Genomic DNA, 22,200 nt, shown 5'->3' with positions numbered 1-22,200 from the left:
GTTTTATGCATTTATGAATTTTCAGAGTTCAGAAATTCTGTTTTATTCATTCTTTATTTTTCTTTTTTAAATACCAAATAAATGTGTTACATTATAACAAGAAAAATTTGTTTTTTGAAAAAAAGATATTTCAGCAACATTTTGGATTCCTGGACAAAAAACAGGAAAAAAAACCCAAAACTGAATATAGTAGTTTTCACTTACACAAAGGAAAAGAGCCTCTTTCTTTTACTGAAAAATCATCCAACAATAAAGTTGTCTTCATTCCTTTAAGAAACAGCATTTTGAAAAGAGTTAATACCATATTTGTGAAAATTCCAGAACTTCTTAAAATATTAGTTTATAAAAGAAAATGGAATGATTTTTTTATCCCATCTGCTGAGAAATAACCATTTTAAAATGGAGGTTACCATAGAGACAACATAAATGTGTTCAAAGAAGTTTTAAAATATATCTACATTTTCAACATGAAATAAAATATGTACAGCTAGGAGAAACGTTTGTTATTTTGAAAGCTGGGAGCAGATTTCCTTCTAGGGAATAAAAAGCCCCACTCCCTTTTTATATCAAAACATTCTGAGGGACTGATTTGGAGTCCATTTTGATAGACTGATAATCTACCCATCATATGTCAATGATGGGTGGATTATGTCATTGAATCAATGATGTCAATGATGGGGTGGGCTGGCAGTGGGTTAGACTTAAGTTGTTCTGAATAGTGAAATGAGAATTCTGGTTTTACTGAACCTACCCAGACAAAGAGGTAAGGGGACTTAGGAAAGGATGGAGAGAAACTCAGAGCACAGAGGTAGTGGCTGCTGTATCAATAACCAAGGGATATTAAAGAACAGGGAAGCCAGATATTTCAGTCAATATGGTTACCTACAGTGATAGTACTGTGCTGTGACATAATCCCTGACTGAAACCTTAAATTTTTATTTTACCCTAAAAGCATACTGCAAACTTTGGTTTATATGGGTAGTATTTTGGAAGGAAAGAAGTAGGGTGATGTTCAGCAGAGTGACAAAATGCTGGAAAGAGGATATGCACAGGAGGCAACACATAATGCAGAGAGTGATGTCAGCAACCATGGCAGAGTAGGCAAATCCAAACACTTGTCCCTCCACAAAAAAATAGAAAAATCAAGCAAACTTTCAGAACCACCTTCGTCAGAACTCCAGTTATCAGAGGCCTACAGCACCCAAGTGAATGCTGAACGAAGGAAAAAGACAATTTAAAAATGGTAGAAAAACTGTGGCATTTCTACTTGCCCTTACCCCACCCTGTTCCCAACTCAGTGGCAGTCTTGAAGATGGCAGTCCACGTTCCCAGCGTGGAACTCTAGTCCCTGGCTCTAAAAGGAGCAGAGCAGACTTTATTTAAAAAGAACTGTGTTTGTTCTAACCTACCCGGGGACTACTTGAAAGACTGACACAATGTACTTGTCTTTGTTTCATCTAACTTGGAACTCAGAGTGGAAAGCCAGCAGACGTTTCTCAAAAACATTAGAAAGCAAGCAAAAAAACAACATACAGCCACCTGGGACAAAAGATTACAGTTGAGACATACAATAGCATGCCAAAGCTTGGAAGGAAAAGTTAGAGTTTCAATGGGAAATTAGTGCATTCAAAAGTCCCTGTGTATACTGGGGAATTTAGAAAGCAGCACACATGCCCAGGGCAGGATGCAGCTCAACCACCTCCAGTACTAGCGCGTCTGGAGCCTGTGCTCCGCAACAAGGGAGGCCGCGATAGTGAGAGGCCTGCGCATGCAATGAAGAGTGGCCCCCACTTGCCGCAACTAGAGAAAGCCCTCGCACAGAAACGAAGACCCAACACAGCCAAAAAAAAGTATCTGTTGTTTAAAAATATACTAGGCTTGGGACTTACCTGGTGGTGCAGTGTTAAGAATCTGCCTGCCAATGCAGGTGACGTGGGGGGTTTGAGTCCTGCTCTGGGAAGATCCCACATGCCACGGAGCAACTAAGCCCACGTGCCACAACTACTGAGCCTGTGCTCTAGAGCCCACGAGCCACAACTACTGAGCCCACATACCACAACTACTGAAGCCCACGCGCCTAGAGCCCGTGCTCCTAAAATCTTCAGCTCCTAAAATGTAAAATTCTCCTCAGTGTTCTCTTTTTGTTTTTGTTTTTGTTTTTCACCATTCATTCAATGAATACCAGGCCCACCATGCCCCTGAAGAAAGTCTGAGCTAGGAGAAAGGACCTTTCACCTGAAATGAAGGTCAGAGTCTAAATGATTACCCAAAACTGGACATTGTAATATATGTCTGTTACATATGACTGTTCCTGGGACCAAAAGTCTTTTAATCTTTCATTTTTGCTCTAATCTAAGAGTGACTGAAAAGTTGATGGCACTTGCCCAAGTTTCTTTCTAAAGATCAAGGAAAAATGACACCTCAGAAAGGGATCAATTTGGGGAAAAAAATCAAGTTTTTTCTGCTTGCACCCAATTAGAGTATTGCTCTTTCAATAGAAAGGTGATACGTAAAAGCTGACAGTCCCAGCTGTCAGGGCACTTAAATTTTGTCAGTGGAAGACACAGGAGCTAAGTAATTACAAAACTGTCAACTCTAATAAGTGCTACAAAAGAGGTACATGGAACCATGAAAAGTATGTAACTACTAGATTTTATTCTAGATCAGTGTGTCAAAAACCAGTGTAGTTAACGACAAATTTGTCAAATTTCCTGGCTATTTGATAAAGTTTACTGAAAAGCATGTTGGATAGAATGACTTTCACGGCTTTTGCAAATTTTTGTGTGGTTTTTAAAGGACTGGTTTTTATTTGTCTTCATCATAGCCCTTAAAGATTGTTCAATTTGTTTCTGCCCCAGCTTGCTGTTACTGCAGCTGGAGGGCACTGAGCAAGGTTGGGGGGGTGTTAAGGCTGGAGGCTGGGGAGACTGGACAAAAGGATGCCCATCCTCCAAAGGGGGTGTCTAGGGGACAGAGAGAGAGCGTTGACTTTCCACAACTGGCTTTTGACCCAGTTGACCTATTCCCAGCCTTCATTGTATTTCCTCTGGATTCCTGCAGGTCTAATTGGCCTCCTGCCTGTTTGTCTGCTCTGATCTCCAGAAAGATCTTCCTCAAATGCAAATTTGCTCCACTGTTCAGTCTCTCAGTGGCTGCCTGTTCTTGCTGTTCTTGTTCTCACAGTCCTGCCCGGAGCACCTCCCACCACCCTTGCCAGCTGACTCCTTCTCAGTGCTCTCAGTGCTCATCCCAGACATCAGCTCTTCTGGGAGATGTTCTCAAGCCTCCTAGTCAGGCCACGGGCCCACTGTCCTAATGGCATCCCCGGCCCACTTCTACCAGGGAAACTGTCAGGCAGGCTTGCCCGTCTCTCTTGTGGTTGGTGCACGCCTTAGGCAGGGATTTTTATCCCTCTGATCCTAGCCTCAGGCTGTTCCCTGGCACAGAGCAGTGCTTACGAAATCATTCAGTGAATTAATTGATGAATGAGCTGATCATCTGTTTTCCAAGCTTCAGACACACATTTCCCTTTTCCACAAAATATCTCCAAATGCACATCCTTCAGGCATATCAGAATCAACAGGTCCCAAGCCAAACTCATAATTCTCTACCTTAACTTAATATCTATATTGATGAATGGCATTATACGTCCTTACTAACACTCAGCCTCAAAACCTAGTTCTACTGTCAACCCCTACATGCATTAAATTGTCCAGTCCTCTTGCTTTTGCTTGTTCAAGTGTCTTTCCAAATCATTTTCTTGCTCCACTCCTGCTGCCTCTTCCTCCCCAGTTTCCTAACCAATGACCATCCCAGGTGAAGCACACACAAGCCCATCACTTGGGACTGCTCACAATTCCCTAAATACACTGTGCACCATTCCTCCTGTGTTTTGCTAGCACCTACCCTCTGCTAACACCTGACCTTCCTCACCTTGCTCAGATGCTCCATGAGGCTGTTTAAAATGCCCCTGGAGGGACTTCCCTGGCGGTCCAGTGGTTAAGACTGCGCTTCCACTGCAGGGAGCACAGGTTCAATCCCTAGTTGGGATCCCCGATCCTGCATGCCACAGGGAGCAGCCAAAAAAAAAAAAAAAAGCCCCCGGAAAGACTTGTTCTCTCCCACTCTGGATCTCCAAGAATACTGTATCTTATTTGTATGACTGTTATATCACTTACCCCAGTTATTATGCGTGTTTCTATCTTATTGTCTAGATATCAAGCCCTTGGAAGACAGAGCCCATGTCATGTTCATCTTAGCAGGATTTTGCACAAAGTAGGAGTTTAGCAAATGGTTTTGCATTTATTAATAGAATTAATCAATTTCATTCCTCAATTCATTCCATGAGACTATAATTACCACCAAATTTTCTACTCCTTAACATAACTGTCGAGATTCATTGATTTCTTCAAAGGCAGAATTTTATGTTGGCTTTTGAATAATAACAGCTCCCACTGATTTCATGCCTAGTACCTGCCAACCATTTTACACATTTTATTTCTAATCCTTAAAATAACCTTGCAAAATAGAAGGAAACATTTTACAGATGACGAAACATGTTTCATGAGGGTAAGTAACTTGCTCAAGGCCATATAAGTGCCCCAGTTGAGACTAGAAGCCAGGGTTGTTTGATTCTAAAAACCACCAGAACACATTACCCTCATCTATACTGTGGGATATATGAGTCTGTTTTGTTCCTTTCCTTCACGTATTCATCTTTTCTTTTTTATTTATTTATTTATTTTTAATTTATAGCTGTGTTGGGTCTTCGTTTCTGTGCGAGGGCTTTCCCCAGTTGTGGCAAGCGGGGGCTACTCTTCATCGCAGTGCGCAGGCCTCTCACTATCGCGGCCTCTCTTGTTGCGGAGCACAGGCTCCAGACGCGCAGGCTCAGTAATTGTGGCTCACGGGCCCAGTTGCTCCGCGGCATGTGGGATCCTCCCAGACCAGGGCTCGAACCCGTGTCCCCTGCATTGGCAGGCAGATTCTCAACCACTGCGCCACCAGGGAAGCCCATCTTTTCTTTTTTAATGTGCCATAATATACGTAAATGATGTCCTGATAACATACGTTTAGACTATTTTTCTATTGTTAATAAATTCCAGGAAGGGGAAGATTTTGATACACAGCATCTGAAGAAGGTTATATCAACATTTATTTCCATGATTTGAGTTTAAAAATTATCTATCACACTTCCCTTATCGGCACAGAGAATTATCACTGATGAAACATGTCTTATACTGTATGCATTTCTCTGGGATGGTGATACTGATCAATCTGAATACCCATGTATCACTGGTCATTTGTAGCTCATGTATTCATCTTTAAAAAGATTTTAGATTGTTGCTAAGCTAATGTTTATTTTGTGCTTTATAGTCCACTTCAACATCAGACACATTTCAAGAGGACCTCGTGGAGAAAAAGTGCTTAACTGAAAAATACACATGTCTCTCCTGCAATAAAGTCTTCTGCCAACCATGGCAGAAATGCATCGATGGGACCTGTATTTGTAAACTTCCTTATCAGTGCCCAAAGAATGGTACCAGGGTGTGTTCAGTTAATGGGAAAAGCTACCCAACTTACTGTCAGCAAAAGAGTTTTGAATGTCTTCGTCCAGAGGCAAAGTTTTTAAAAACGGGAGCATGCACAGGTGAAGGTAGGAAAAGCCTAGTTTATTTTGTAAGAAGAAAATTGTCTACTATATTTTCTGTTAGAAAATACTTTTCCTATGAAATGTTATGACGACAACTCAAAATTCTTCTCTAGACCCTCACTAGTAACTGGGGTGATAACTAAAGAAGTTAGGGGATCATCAGAATCTAGCCAAGCCTTGAGTCCAGAGCATGAGGCCCTGAGGCTGGTCCTTCCCCTCAGTGCCTATGCCACTCTCTGCTGCCCAGCCCTTCAGAATTATCCCCACTCTCACTTCTACTTGGCTAAAGGGATTATTCCCGGAGCTGTTGAGTTGGTTCAGAGCCCAGTGAAAAGGGCTTTACATGAGACTGGTACACTGATATGGAACCCCTTTGGACCCCAGCCCCAATCATTTCTCCCAGCATCCATCCCACCAGTCCCTACCCCTTTCCCTAGCCCCAAACCATCAGCCCTGATCCAAGGTTTAGCTCAGGCCATTGCTGGCCTAGGATGTACTCCAGCCTAGCGAACTTGGCACATCAGATGAGAGAGCTTGTCAAGACTTCATCCAGGTGCTTAATGTAGTGAGGAGGCTGGGACCCTAATATGTAGATTAGTAGAGTGGTTAAGATTTAAGGGTCTCACTGTCGGTCAGATTTAGCTGTAAGCCCCTCCAAGCCCCACCTCGATTATTGACAGACTATGTGGCCTCTCTGGAATGCAGTTTCCACATCTGTAAAATGTGAGTAACAGTAGTTCCTAACTCATAAGACTCTTGTGAAAATTAAATAACATGATGTATGTAAAGCTCTGTGAATAGTACACAGAGAACACTCATGAAATTTTAGCTGTGACAGCAAACCTTAAGCTCGTTGTCTTCTGATATGAATTATCACAGACATTTCATGAATTTACAGAAGAATGCTTAAAACGTTCTTTTTAAAGTTACCGTGACATATGCCAGCACACAGTAGCCTAAATATTTTTGTATTGCTGAGTTAAGATGTTAAGGTACTGTGGAACAGGAAGAAGAAAGATCCGTAATTGAGTCCATCCCTCTTACTTGTTGGAGAGGACGAAAGCAACTGTGGAGATTATTTTGTCAGGGTCAGACTTTTGTTCTCTTGAGGCATGAAATGCCTTAAATATATGAGAATACATAAACCTTTCTTACATTTTCATTATTTGCTTGGCTAACTTTTAAGAGCACGGATTTTGGAGTCAGATCAATATAGCAGGTTCAGATTCCTGGCTTCAGTCCTTGAGCAAGTAACTTAATCTCATGTATAAAAATGGATAAATTTAGATTCCTCATGTGTAAAAATAGGGATAAATATCACCCTAATCTTCATAGGGTTGATATGAGGATTTTATGGTACTTTTTTTTACAACTGGGTAGCACAGCTACTGACACATAATAAGCCCTCATAAAATAATTGCTTACCATTTGTTAGAATCTTCATGGTGGGTCTTCCCTGGTGGCGTAGTGGTTAAGAATCCGCCTGCCAATGCAGGGGACACGGGTTCAATCCCTGGTTCGGGAAGATCCCACATACCGCGGAGCAACTAAGCCCGCGAGCCACAACTACTGAAGCCCGTGCACCTAGAGCCCGTGCTTTGCAACAAGAAAAGCCACCGCAATGAGAAGCCTGCACACCACAACGAAGAGTAGCCCCCGCTCACCGCAACTAGAGAAAGCCCGTGCCCAGCAACGAAGACCCAACGCAGCCAAAAAAAGAAAAAAATCTTCATGGTGTTCAAAGTTAATTAGAAATTATGTATTTTATTACTTTAGAGACTTAATCAAGAGGAGAAAGAGTGCCTGAATATTGCTCATTCTTTTTTTTTTTAATTTTAGAACAATTTAGTGTTTCCTTGGAGAATGAAAAAGGACATTCAGAAGGAATTGTTGAAGTAAAACTTATAGACCAAGATAAAAAAATGTTTGTGTGTGGAAAAAGCTGGAGCATTACACAGGCCAACGTGGCCTGCCTTGACCTTGGATTTCAACTGTGAGTGCTTGTGTCACTGAATTTTCCCAGGGCTGATTTTATTATTCCAACTTTTTTTTTTTTTTTGATTACCCTATCTTTCTGTGCCTCAACTTCCTCAACTGTAACCTGAGCATATTAACTGCCTGTCATGAGGATGAAGTGGGTTTATGCTCAACTAGCACTTAGAACACTGCTGAGCACACAAAGTTTGCTCAGGTATCTGGATGCAATCTTTTGACCATCTGTAGACTTGCAAATACATTCATCATTATCTCTATTCACCTATGATTACATCCACTCCTTCATACCTAATGTTGTTTATATATGCCTTCTCTCTTTTTTTTCTCAACCTTGCAGAGATTTGTCTATTTGATTAGTGTTTTTGATTTTTGTATTTGTAAATTATCTCTTGTTTCTTTATTTTCATTAACTTTTATCTTTGGCTCTCTCTCTTCTTTTCCCTATTGTATTTTTTCTAATTCTGTTAGTTAAAATGCTTAGCTCATCAATTTTCAGTTTTTCTTATTTTCTAATATAAGCATTTAATGTACAAGTTTCCCTCTAGGTAATGCTTCATCTGCATGCCATAACCCTCTATAAGTGGGTATTTTATTTATTGTTCAATTCAAAATATTTTCTAATTTTCAATATAATTTCTTCTTTGACTCATACATAATTTAGAAGTTTCTTTTTTTTTACATTCCTAATGAGTATATTAGTTCGCTTTTGGTTAACTTTTTTATATAGATTTGCCATTTAATTTTATTGTGGGGAGAGAATGTCTCCATATGATGACAATTGTTTAAATATTTTTTTGAGACTTGCTTTGTACTGAGTATATTTTAAATGCTTCATGTGCAGGGTTCTGCATAATAGATGTGTTTTCCATCAGAATAAGCAAGCTTGTTGATTGCTTTATTCAAATATTTTCCCATTTATTTACTTACAGGTTTTCTATGTTTTTTTTTTTTTTTTTTTTTTTTTTAAATAACAAACATTTATTGGTGTCACTTATGGTAGAAAAAAGTTCCTACACCAGATGCACATGACCCAATTGTTAAATAGAACATTTTCAAGGTGAACACAAATCCTAACCCAGCTTTTTTACCCACTTTTGATGATAGCCAATTCTTCCTCGCCCCCCACCCCGAGACATGTGAGCAACTGCTAATGAAAAGCAGTAAACAGCCACTTGGGCTATATAGCATTTTCAACTCCACTCCAAGGTGAAGATTCCAATTACATTCGAGACTTAAGTTCTCTCAATTTTCTCCTAACGAAAGTTCCTGAGTCCAGTTATTTACAATATTACAGCACTAGCAGAGCAGTGTCTACAACTCATCTTTGTCTGCTGGTTCCTCATCACCAGTTGGGGGAGGGCCTGCACTTCCATAGAGTTTGCTGATAATTGGCTGAACAATTTCTTCTAGCTCCTTCTTTTTAGCTTTGAAATCTTCAATGTCAGCATCTTGGTGACTTTCCAGCCACTCAATCTTTTCTTCTACGGCTTTTTCCATGGTCTCCTTATCTTCAGAGGAAAGTTTACCTCCCAGCTTTTCTTTAAGGTTTTCTATGTTTTTATCTTTTAAGTTTGTCCCTTATAAACAACACATATCTAGATTTTTTAAAAAAAATACAATATGACAATAACTGTCTGAAGAGTTTAGTCCATTTACATTATTGTGATTATTTACATTGTTGAATTTATTTTTCCTATCTTGTTTTGGGCTTATTAGTTACCCTGCTTTTTCTGTCCTCTTGTTTCTTCCTTTTAAAATTTCTGTTAGGTTAATAAAGCTGATGTTGTTGTTTCTTAATCTTCTCCTTTTTCTTCCTCTAATTGGTTTGAAAATTATACACATCCTATTTGTATTCCTTTAGTGGTTATCTTTACATTTATACCATGAACCCTTAACTTAGGAAGTCCTTGGCCTCTTCAGGAATAATATCAATACAAAGAATGGCATTACCGTGTCAAGTTTCCAGTATTTTGTTCAACCTTATTTTTATATATTCCTGAAGTTAATTGCTATCATTATATAATAAGCAATTATCATCACTTTTGTTCAGTCAGTGCTTACTCAGATGTACTTCATGTTTACCAACTTTCTGGTTTGTGTTGCTTCTTTCATCTCACTTCTTTGTTCTGGCTTCAATTTTCTTCTGCCTAAACCACATCTGCTAGTAGTTCATTAGTGAGAGTCTCTTATCATTACATTGAGCCATAGAGTATTTCTTATTTTTGACAGTTTGTGACCTACAACCTATGATTCAACCTAATGGCAAACTCTCTCACTCTTTGATCTCCCAATTTTTGTTCTTATATTTTGTATAAGCTCATGAACAGACTTCTCTGATTTTAGCCAGTGGGTATTTCCCTTAATTCCTTAAGAGCTCATTGAGGACATTTATCTAGTACTTTTAGATATTTATAGGTTGAGAGGTTTTTCAGATTATTCACCTGTCAGATTGCCCCAAATGGCTCCCATCTGTTCTCATATTTCGATGTGATTTGGCACAGTTTCATGACCACTATATCTTCATTATGGATCTGAACCTCTTTGTTCCCTTTAATTGCTCTCTTTTTCCCTTTCATTGTGATTTATCTGATATTTATATTGCCATTACTGCTTAATTTTTGTTTACATATGCCTGATGCACCTTTGCTCAACCTTTTATTTTTAACCCATTTTCCCCATTAACTTCTAGAGAAAAGCAGGGAGCAATTGAATATTCTGGAAGAATAGCTCACTGTAACTCATCATCTCTAGGATATCGGGTCACTGAGGTAGCCTCTTAGCTACACAAATTCTGAACAAACTGAGAAGTCCAAGCAATGGCACATAGATGTCAAAATATCACTTAATACTGTCAAGACTGAATTGAGGATGTAGCTTAGCGTGAAAGCAAAATGGACCTGCTAGAATCAAACTAACTGAACCTCCCTGATCCCAGGCAACAATGGGGCCAACCAGGTAAGACTTACAGCATTCGGCAGGTGAAGAGGACCCAAAAGGAAAAAATGGAAGAGCTGGGCTGACCTTTCCTGGTTTACATTTCCAAAATTCCCTGATAAAATTAATCCACTCCCTTCCTGGAGAGAAGAGGAGTTAAGCCGTAGAAAGAGGCCAAGAATGACACATCTCAGGTTGGAAAGAAATCAGCAGTGTGGATGAAGAGGCATTCCTCCTTAACAAGAAACAGAGGAGAGGAAACCAGTATTTGTGGGTGCTTGCCACGTTTTGAACTTTGGCCAGTCAGTTTAAACTGATTGTTTTAGTTGATCTTTGCAAAACTCAATGAGGTAGTTATATTCCCTGTTACAGGTGAAGATATTGAAGCTCAGAGAATTTAAGCATATTGCCCAATCTATCACCCATGTGTAGAAAATAAGAGGAAATTAGTCCCTTACCGCCTACAGTAAAGTCATAAATACAAAGTACTAATTATTCTACCTTTCTGTTTCATTTATTTGATTTGCAGAGGTGCTCTTGATACTCAAAGGAGAGATCCTCATACAAATTCCACTGAATGTCTACATGTGCATTGTCGAGGATTTGAGACCAGTTTGGCTGAATGTACTTTTACTAAGGGACTAACTAGCAGTTCCGAGGGTTTGGCTGGTGTGGTGTGTTACACAGGGAGTGCAGGTTAGTGGAGTACTGGCCTGATATTTTCCCTTCCTTCAAGGTTGTTTATTTCACATCAAGTCTGTAGTGAACAAATAAATTACAGATACCCTCTTGCCAGTCACACACAATGGCAAAATCATATTTTGGGTTTTAGAGCCGAAATGGGTGCTTTTCCCCTATTGTACCTTTCTGCCATTCAAATATTACTTCTATCCAGGTTCCTATATGGGAAGTAAAGTTGCTTGACTCCCCTTTGACTCCTTGAACATATGGATTAAAGTTGATGTAGCAAACACAAGTTAATAAAACATTAGAAGAAACTCAGCATCTCCCTCGAGAGGTCCAGCCGATTACACATTCCTTTAAAATGGTTAAGTGACCACATCTGTGCCTCAGGCAATCAGTGCCACTTTTCTCCTTCATCCTGACCTTGGAATATTTTAGCCATATATACAGTATTAAAGACCAAAGCCTTTTTTGGTGCTAAAAAAAAAGTACCATCAAAATGTAAACAGCACTGCCAAGTAAGCCTCAGGATTGGGGTGGGGGATAAAGTAGTAGCGTGAAAGGAATGGATGAGCACCAGAGTTCGCCAGTGTCAGCAAGGGCTCCTGATTCCCGAATCCCCTGCCCCATCTAGGCGAGCAGAGACCTCCACAATAAATGCTGGTTTTCAGAGATTATAAAAGGGCGTCCGTAAGCCAGCTTTGGCATTTAGTTCCCTTATTAATCATATATACTATGTCAATGCTACCACCCATACATTTTATATCATTTTTTACTTGTGTCTGGCTTTATCTTCAGGTCCCCATTATTCCAAACATGTGATAAAGATGTCACCCACAACTCCATAGATAAATTTCACAAAGATCATTCCTACTTTACAGTTTCTCCAACAAACGACTCCTTTCCGTGTGTGAATGGGAAACTCATTCCTCAGGAGAAGGCCTGTGATGGTATCAATGATTGTGGAGACCAGAGTGACGAGTTGTGCTGTAAAGGTAGCAATGAATCTAGCCTTTAAACCCTCAAAAGCATTCTTTTGACTAAGAAAGTGGAAGCAACTTTACCACTGAATTAAGATTCCATCTCATTCCATTTTAAGAATGAAAAAAAACACCCCTCTTGTATTTATGTTTGCACAGAGTGCCGAGGTGAAAGTTTTTTCTGTAAATCGGGTGTTTGTATTCCAAAGCAGTATAAGTGCAATGGCGAGGTGGACTGCATTACTGGAGAAGATGAAATTGATTGTGAAGGTAATTTAAAGTTTCGTGGTTACTATACTTCATTATTGGACCCAGGGGTTTTAGCAGGCTTTGTAATTATTGCCTAGAGCCAATTCGTCAATAGGGGCTATAAAATGGCAATTTCATTTTTAAAAATTTTTATTGAAGTATAGTTAATTTACAATGCTGTGTTAGTTTCAGGTGTACAGCACAGTGACATATATATATATATATATATATATATATATATATATATATATATATATATATTTATATATATATATTCTTTTTCAGATTCTTTTCCCTTATAGGTTATTACAAAATATTGAGTAGAGTTCCCTGTGCTATACAGTAGGTCCTTGTTGGTTATCCATTTTATATATAGTAGTGTGTATATGTTAACTCCTAATTTATCTCTCTCCCCTTCTCTTTAAAAATGGCAATTTCTAACTCAACATTCCTTCTGCGTTTACTAACTGGAATTCTATAGAGAAGAACTATTTTGTTTCCATGAAATTCAGTTCATCGTAGAAAGGCAGAATGATATTTAATTCTTTCCCTTTACTTACCAAGTTTCAAAGCAGTGAGTAGGTGTTCTTTGCTTTTTGGTGCTCATTGGAAAACCTCCAAAGGTGGAAAATATTTACTAGGTACCTACTGTGTCCCACACAGACTGACTTCTTGCTCCCATTGATGCTCTCTGGAGGAAAAAATCTCCCTAAGTTAATATATTTATTCATCTACTCAACGGATATTTATTAAGTTCTTACTATGTGTGTCAGGTCCTGTTCCAGATGCTGGGGTTACAATAGTGAATAACATTTCAAAATCTCTGCCCCCTCATGGATCTTATATTCTAGTGGAGGAAGAGAAACAATAAAGAGAAATAAGCAAAAATATCTAGTAAAATAATAAGTACTAAGAAAAAAAATAAAGCAAGCAAGGAAGATATCAAATGCCCCGGGGAGGGGGGTGGCAGTAAGTTCTGAAATTTTAGGGAAGGCGGCTTGGGAAGGCTCACTCACTATTACTTTTAGGCAAAGCGCCGAAGGAAAAGCTGGAGCCAGCCATGCAGACGTCTGCGGAAGAGTATTCTAGGCAGAGGCAACAACCAGTGCAGTGTTCCTAAGACAGGACCATTCCAGTATGTTTGAGAGCCAATCAGCAAGGAGGCTAGTGTGGCAGGTGTTCCAGGTGGGGTTAGTGGGTTAAAAGACAAGCAGTGAGAGAGGTTGGAGCGGTGCTTGGGTTGAAGATCAGGGCAGATCCAGTGAGGCCTGTTCGTGAGTGAAATTGGGTCTCTAAGCAGAGGAACGGCATGATCTGACTTACATTTTAAATCACGATTACCCTGGCTGCTGGGTGGGGAATAGGCTGTATGAGGGCGAGGGGCGAAGCAGGGCAACCAGTGAGGAAGCTACTGCAGTAATCCAGGGAAGAGATGATAGTGACTAGGATAAGTTGGTAGGAATGGAAACGATGAGAAGCAGTCAGATTCTGGATATGTTTTGAAACTAGAGCCAAAAAGATTTGCTGGTAGATTGGATGTGGGTGTGAGAACAAATGAGCAGTCAAGGGCGGCTCCAGGGGCTTTGGCCTGAGAATGGAAAGGATGGAGCTGCTTTCTTCAAAGATGCGAAGGCTGCAGGAGGAGTGTGGGTCCTTGAATCCACCTCACTTATGGAACGAATCCAGTGGTGCGCTGGTAAATGTTTAACAGTTGGCTTTGAAGAGGGACAGGGACTCCCTGATTTGTAGCTTTTGCTAATTTCTGGGGTGTGAATTACTCCCACCGTGGGTGATTTCAAGCCATTGACATGATGTCACAGAACACAAACTGGGAAGTGACACAACAGCCTCCTGTGTAGTGGTAAAGTCCGTGTCAGGACACCACTGAGTTACTGTTAATGGTTTATTGTAGTTTTTTGTACTCGTCTTAACTTTCCTTCTCAACAGCAAACACCTTTAAAACAGGATCAAATTATTTTTACGTTCCAAATGTCCCAGGTAAAGTGCCTTCCACATAAGCATTAAATAAATGTTGAAGATATGTATGGATAAGTTAATTGATATTAATTATATCATGTATAATTGCTTGGTATGCCAAGTATTTGACTTTAATGTAATTTTGTTTAATTTTCCATTGATATCAGTTCTTAAAAGACACACTTTTTAGGATTTCAAATCACGTTAATTTTTTTGAAGGGTATAAAGCAGTTGAGCAAAATACTTTAATGTTGGTTAAATGTAGTGAAATCCTTAGTGAAGAGAGGAGAGAAAGAAATTTCAAAAAATTTTTCAGGGAGGAAGACAGTGCCCTGACTTTTGCCAGTGAAGCTTGATAGCTTCCCTCACCCTCAGTTTTACTGAGATATAATTGACATACAACACTGTAGAAGTTTAAGGTGTACAGCATGAGCTTGACTCATTTATTGCAAAATTATCACCAAAATAAGTTTAGTTGATATCCATCACCTCATATAGTTACAATTCTTTTTCCTTGTGATGAGAACTTTCAGGATTTACTCAAAGCAACTTTCAAGTATACCATACAGCAGTGTTAACTATCGTCACCATGCTGGTGATGTCACTAGCCCCAGTGCTTATTTACCTCCTAACTGCAAGTTTGTACCTTTTGACCACCTTCACCCAGTTCCCCACCTTCACCCAATCCCCTAGCCCTCAACCCCTGCCTCTGGTAGCCACAGATCTGACCTCTTTTTCTATGAGTTTGGATTTTTTAGATGCCATATATAAGTGAAACCATACCGTATTTGTCTCTCTCTGAAGCTCTACAGTTTGATTTCACTGCTTCAGTATAATAATATTTTGGGTTTCCTCTCCACCTCCTCCTCTTCTTCCCCTCTCCCTCCCTCTCCTCCTCCTCAGAATTTGTTAGTTTATCAGAAAAAAAAAAAAAAAGAATCCTACTGCAAGGGAATAACTAAAACATAAAGCTTACTTTTAGTATTAATTTCTTGAATCCATATCAAAAATACATTTTGTCAACTGTCATTGTTACTTCAGTTTATCCATCTTTAGAGTGAGCTCCGCTTTGTATTTCAATAATGATTCGAATTTTTCCCTCTCTGAGAAAGAGCAAGTGAGAGCAGAGATGTGAAATAAATATATTAATATATTCATTGATCTCTCCTTTCAGGGAACAGATCAGAATCACTAAACCAAGGGAGGTTTGGAGTATACCTTAATTTCATTTATCCTTTATAAACCCACTTTTTATTAATATAAGTTAAAAAGAGTAAATAAATTTTGTTTAACTATATAATAAGTCTGCTGTTGGATATGTATTCAAATATATCTAAAATACGAATCTCTTTTTAAAACTCAAGTTAAAATGATTTCCTTGCTGTGGTGAAACTGGTGTGTGTTTAAATGTAAGATGAAACATTTGTTAGGCAGTATTAAAAATCAAAGTATTTTGTTGTGCCCACAAAAAATGGCATACTGTGGTTCCCTTTTATCTTTTTGTAAATATTAAAGTTGTTACACTATTACTGAAATATTAATGATTAGTGTATATTTAATTCAAGTGAAAATGATCTCTTTGCTACAGTGAGTTTTTTGTTTTGTTTTTAGGAACTGGACATCCTGAAATTAAAGGTAAATCTATTTTTACAATAGATTTAAATAAATAAATTTTGTAAATTTATATTACAAAATTGAGAAGAAGAATAAGGTGTTCTAGCTTGAAATGGTATGCATTTATTTTCCAAATAAAAATTATCCTTTGCTGTGGTAATTTTTTTGATTTTGTTTTTTTTCAGGTGCTTTACGTACAGCTCAAGGTAAAAAATTTATTAAATTCTCGGGATATTGCAGAATTGAAACAAAATACAAGCGAGCACTGCTGTTATCTTATATTTTAAGGTAACTATTAACTGAGGATGACATAACCAGTTTTAACATTTGTTTAGGCACAGTGGCCTTTTCCCCCCACAGTGTGGTAAACTTTCATTCTCACACTCCCCGTTCACAGCCTGCTAGTCAAAAACCACCCAAGGCGCATTCCCTGCACATTTCACCTCTGCCAAATACCCTTCTCTTCCTTTGCTTTTTCCCCAAAACCAAGGCAGCTCCTGAAGAAATTGTCACCAGAGGAAAGATAACATCTTTTTATGACAGGTATTTTCTTATTTACTTTTGTAAAAGATATCCCGAAATCTTCCAGCTCTTCAGGGTCATCCCTTTCTTCATTATTCATATAAAATGACTACTAAAAGTTTACGGTCCTCCTTAGGGTTCCTGAGTGACTTTTATATGCTCAAGATCAGCCCTGTTCTAAATGGCAATTTCAACTATTTCTTTGTGTTCCATCCCTCTTGTCATTTTGCCCTCCAAGGCTGCTGTCCTTTTTGTTTTGTTTTGTTTTTGTTTGTTTGTTTCCTCTTCTTTATTCCTTTTCGCCTTCCCTCCTTCTTGTCCTTCCTTCCTTGCTAGTTTCAGCCCTCAGGGGCAAAGAGATGACTTAGTGATATTCCTCAGCTCATTGCACGTGATCATCTCTGTCCAGGCAAGCCCCCTCTCTTGCTTTATTTATTCTCCTTTATTCCTGTACCTTACTCCCATTCCCCATAAGCAACCATTTTAATGTGATTTAATGTGTATGTCTTTTTGTTTGTATACATTCTTATCCAGTGTGTACTGTTATCTTGTGAGCATACATTTGTAATTCACATAGTATTGTGTTCTAGATCTTATATTTCCTTTTTATCTTTTCACAAAGCGTTACGTTTTTAAGATCTGTCCATGTTGCGTTGTTTCCATCTAATCTGTTGCTTCTGACTGCCACATGATAAAACACTGCGGTGTTCATCTTTCACAAGTGACAGTAATGGACTCTCAGCCGGCACTCACAGTGCAATGAATATCCTCTCCTTAAGGATGTGTGGGAGGATTTCTTTGAGACATCTAGCTGGGCCAAGAATTGTTGGGTCTTGGGGTATGCCTCTACTTAATCTGACAAACTAGTGCCTGCTCGTTCTCTGGCAGAGTGGTCCTCACCTCCACCGACAACACCCAAGGGCTTGCCTCAAACCCACTAACACTTAGTACTATGCAGCTTTCTAATTTTGCTAGCCTCATACTCTCAAGTGATATGGCATTGTTTATTAATTTGAATTTTTGTCATAACCAGTGATTTTGGGTTTCTCTTCATATGCATACTAGCTTTTTGAGTTTCCTCTTCCTTTTCTTTCTTCTGTCCTTTTTCCAGTTCACATCTTTTGCCTCATTTCATATTGGGGCTGCAGTCTTCTTTCTTGTCGCATTCTAGATATTAATCCATTTTCAGTTTTAGACATGCAAATACCTTCTTCCATTCTGTCACCCATCTATTAACTTTAGCCAAGATTAAAGATTAAATTTAATCTTTAAATGTTTAAATCTTTATTTAATCAAAGTCATTGATTGTTTTTCTTACAGTCTGTGCTTTTGGAGTTTTATGCTGCTCTTCTAATATCCAGTATATCTCAGCTACACTGGGCTTTCCCCATCTTCCTTTGTTGAGCATTTAATATGAAGTCTTCTCTTTGGTTCATGTTGTTGCTTTTGTGAAAGCTCTGAGCAGAAAATAACCTAGATGTGTAGCATAACAGATACAGGTATGTCTCACCCAAAAAGAAGTTGGGAAATCCAGTGATAAAACGCAGGATTGCTGCAGCAAAGTAACATTGCCCCTCTGGGCTGCAACCTCATCCAAGACAGAACAACATGTTGCGGGAATTCACCTTTGGATCCTCAGGTCAAAGAAATGATGATCCTATCCATGACTGAAATGTTCTAGGACAGCAGAGTGAAGATGGAATCATCCCATATAACTTCAAGCAAAGGTCTAAGAGAAAAAAAGGAAGAAGAGAGAATGTGTTTCTGTTTTTCTTTTTGTTTAACTTTTGACTTCTGCATCCCAGATGACTAATAATAACTATGCCTAATACTGAAACCAATTAAACATTGCATGACCCCTGTTAAGAGGTGCCTTATTATATATACAAAATGAGAAGACCCTTTTTAATGTCAGCTCAGAACTATTTCGGTCGGTGTCTATAACTGCTCCCTACCTTATATAAAGACCTTGCAAATGCAGAGTTGAAAGAGATGCTTTTCTTCTCTGAACCGGGCATTTCGCCTGCTCTAAATGCAGAACTCTGCAGCACCATGAGTCTAACCATTCACTTGTGCCAACAGACACCTCCAGTTTGTGCCTGAAAATTTTCTTACATAGTTCATCTTGAGCCTTCACAATTACCTAGCTATAGAAAGGAAATAAGATTTTGTACTGTCCTTTTTAAAGGTAGGACAAGGTTTAGACAGATAATTATTATCAAAGTTTAAATGATTTTAATGATTTAATTCTTACTATAAACACAATATTAAACATTGGAACTTTTGTTTGATTATAGAAGAAACAGAAATGTTGACTGCTGATATGGATGCAGGTAAGTTAGCATTATTCTTTTTTACTGGTGCTTCACTGGTTAAATTTGCATTTTAATGTCATTTGCGTGTGTGTGAGTATGTATGCATATATGCAATATAATTGATTCAAGCAACAATTAGCTTTGATATCAACTTAAATAGAAAAAAATAACATTACTACTTTCCTTATCATTTTTAAGAAAAACAAGCATAAATACTTCTTGAGAACTGCTTTTAAAAATGGGTTAATTCATATGGCTAGTTTTGAAATGAAAACAACACTCTTGTCCTACAAAGGATTTTTCTATTTGTTATGAGATTTGTTAGGTCAGTTTTGTCAAAAACAACCAGATTTCAAGTGTGACCCAGGACATACATTTTTAAATAGAAAAATAATAGATGTTAATTGAAGGAACCTGCTCTTTTGCAATATTTTAAACCATGATCACAGGAGGTGTGTGAAGATCTGTATCTTGGCCAGTTCTGCACTGAGGGCCAAATTTAATTAAAGTATTAAGTTTCTGGGAAGACAGTAACTGATAAGAGCTTTTGAGTCAGAATGACTTGTATTAAATCCTGACTCAGTTACCTGTTAGTTGTGTGACCTTAGGTGAGTAACAAGCTCAAATGCAAATTAGGAATGAAGTATCTCCCTATTTTAGGAGGTTTAAAAACTGAAGTTCATGTAAGACTCCCTTCCAATTGCCAGGCCCAAAAACTATCAATTTTTTTAAAATCAGGCAATGAGTGAAAGATTTAGATCTCAAAGCTACAGATATCAGTTAGAGGGATTTCCAGCAAAGGCCCTTTATTTTCTACTCAAGGTAACATTAATTTTCAGATACTACCCAAGCTGGTTTCATAGTCCTCAAATGGTGGGGTCCCACTTCTTTCAAAGGTCCAAGCAGAAATTTAAAATTTATCATCACACTCTTCCCCCAACACAGTTCTTAGGATGGATGGGACTCCCCCCAAAATCTTTTATCCACGTTTGTTCACAACTTCTCTCCCTTGAGGACCTACCTCCTTCTTATATGTTCAAAGTAATTGAGAGTGATATTAATTTTCCTTTCTCATTTGGGATTGCAGAAATTTTTGTGACATGATAAAATAGAGTGAGAGAATAAGAAGAGCATCTTATACTTGTACTTTCTTCCTTTGTCATGAATTCTATTGCAAATTCATGTCTTAAGCCTTGCTCTACCATGTCTCCCAGTGACAAACGTGCCTTGTCTGAGTGCTCACAGAGAAAGGAAATATCATCACATGTCAAGTGGCTAAAAACACAACCCCCCTCCCAGCCCACTGATCCTGGATTGTCCAGGGATTCCTGGCACATTACCGCTTAATATGATGATTAAATGATATAAGTTATATACAAAGTACTTAGCATGGGGCCTGACAGATAGAAAGTACTCAACATTAACATCATTAATGTTAATATTATTGAAAAGAGTCCCATATAAACAGCCTCTAGAAAGTAAAAACTATGAAAGTAAGAAGCTGGAGTTCTGCATGTGACCCCCATCCTGAACTGTCATGGTAGTAATGCCTGGGCATGTGGCTTCTCTTATATTCCAGAGGCTGGTAAATGTTTAACCCCTCAGGCAGGCTCTTTCTGCCACTACTCCAGCTTGGGCAGAACTTCAGAGAATCAAGCCAATTTTAATATTAAGCCAGAATTTTTCAACAAGGTGAATAGCACAGTTTAGCATCCAAAATAATTTACTAATGAATCTGGTCTGTTTCATATTAGCTGTGACTCTGCTGTTTTTATGGCATAGATAATCAAGAAGTTTGCCCAGAAGGTAATGGTTTCAAAATCATAATGATACAATCTCTTCCTTTCTTAAAGAGAGAAGACGGATAAAATCGTTTTTCCCTAAACTATCCTGTGGAGTTAAAAACAGCACGCACATTCGAAGGAAACGAGTCATAGGAGGAAAGCCGGCAAAAGTGGTAAACCCACACAAAAAGTTATAATGTCACTTTCCCAGGAGCAGCCCAAGTTTGAAAAAATAAACGTGGGGGTGGAATGTGGTAATTACAAGAGACTGAGAGTCTTGCAATGGAAATATCTTCGAGCCACCTGTCTGGGAGGATGGCAGTGACCACACAAATGTCTTTACAGGGAGACTTCCCATGGCAGGTGGCAATTAAGGAAGATGAGAAAATCAACTGTGGAGGAATTTATATCGGTGGCTGTTGGATTCTGACTGCTGCACATTGTGTCAGGTAAAAAAATATCTCCAGTAGATGCTGGATTTCCTGAAACAATGAAATTAGGTAATAGAGATTGTGGCAGGTGATAAATAAAAACATATATAAGAAAAGTCATTGACAAGTTCCACTCTATTATCTGCTAAACGCCCTCTGATATTCATGATCGGGATCCCAGAGGCCACTTCCCCAGAACCCACTGTGTTCCCCTCAGACCAAACTGTTGATCCCAGCTGGCAAGGGCAGATCAAACCTGTAGGTACCAAGTTATTTCACTTGGCTCATTTGCATGGATCAGGGTCAGCTTGGAGAACAGGTTCAGAATTCTGCCCTCAGTTATGACCTTTAGAATGAATGAAACACCATTTATGGAGCACCTCTTACAGACCAGATACTGTGTCCAGCACTTTCATATATGTTATTTTGTTTTAATATTCTTAACAGTCCTAAGAGGTAAATATTATTCCTCCCATTTTCTAGATAAGCAGACTGAGACCAGAAGTTACATAACTTGGCTAAAGCAACACTACAAGTCAGTTGCAGAGCCAGGGTAAAATCAAGTTCAACGTATCTGACAGTAACTTAGATGAAGGCCTGCTTAGAAAATCTGCAGGTGACCCAAAGTTGAGAGAGATAGGAAATCTGCTGAATGACACCCATAAAAATTCTCATGGATTGGAGAAATGCACCAACTCTAATTTCTTCCTTCTGAATGACCCTTTTCTCTTGGCTTCTGTTACACAACACTCTCCTGGTTTTCTACCTACCTCTCTGGTCACACCTTCTCTGCCTTCTCTGCAGCTTCCTCCTCCAGTGACTGAGCATTACTGCTTACGTGAAATACCTGAGTTCCTCAAGGTGTATCCCGCCTTCCTCTTCTCTTCTTACTTCTTCTTCCTAAAATTATCTGTACTTTAAAATACCACCGTATGCTGACACAACGATATTTCCAGCCTAGACATCTTCTCCAACCCTGACCCTACAGTACACTGACTATCTTGGCTCTATCAGAAGTAAATCAAATTCAAAAGGTCTAAGACCGAGCTCATGATATGCCCC

At 38.8% G+C, this 22,200-nt stretch overlaps 1 protein-coding gene across 2 annotated transcripts in view; it reads left to right on the top strand.

The window, feature by feature from the left end:
• CFI (complement factor I) overlaps positions 1–22,200 on the top strand; it is a 48,607-nt gene that overhangs the window by 13,038 nt on the left and 13,369 nt on the right. For both annotated transcript variants that reach the window (XM_057546913.1, XM_007191025.3), the window contains exons 5-14: positions 5,377–5,656; positions 7,493–7,646; positions 11,112–11,278; positions 12,148–12,261; positions 12,406–12,516; positions 16,084–16,107; positions 16,272–16,292; positions 18,906–18,941; positions 20,777–20,880; positions 21,053–21,156. In XM_057546913.1, coding sequence (XP_057402896.1) covers positions 5,377–5,656; positions 7,493–7,646; positions 11,112–11,278; positions 12,148–12,261; positions 12,406–12,516; positions 16,084–16,107; positions 16,272–16,292; positions 18,906–18,941; positions 20,777–20,880; positions 21,053–21,156 — 1,115 coding nt within the window. The remainder of the gene's footprint in view (positions 1–5,376; positions 5,657–7,492; positions 7,647–11,111; positions 11,279–12,147; positions 12,262–12,405; positions 12,517–16,083; positions 16,108–16,271; positions 16,293–18,905; positions 18,942–20,776; positions 20,881–21,052; positions 21,157–22,200) is intronic.

Source organism: Balaenoptera acutorostrata, chromosome 5 (genome assembly GCF_949987535.1).
Source record: "Balaenoptera acutorostrata chromosome 5, mBalAcu1.1, whole genome shotgun sequence".
NCBI classification, from domain to species: domain Eukaryota; kingdom Metazoa; phylum Chordata; class Mammalia; order Artiodactyla; family Balaenopteridae; genus Balaenoptera; species Balaenoptera acutorostrata.
Note: the sequence above shows the minus strand (reverse complement) of the source record. Positions and strands in the feature narration are given on the sequence as shown.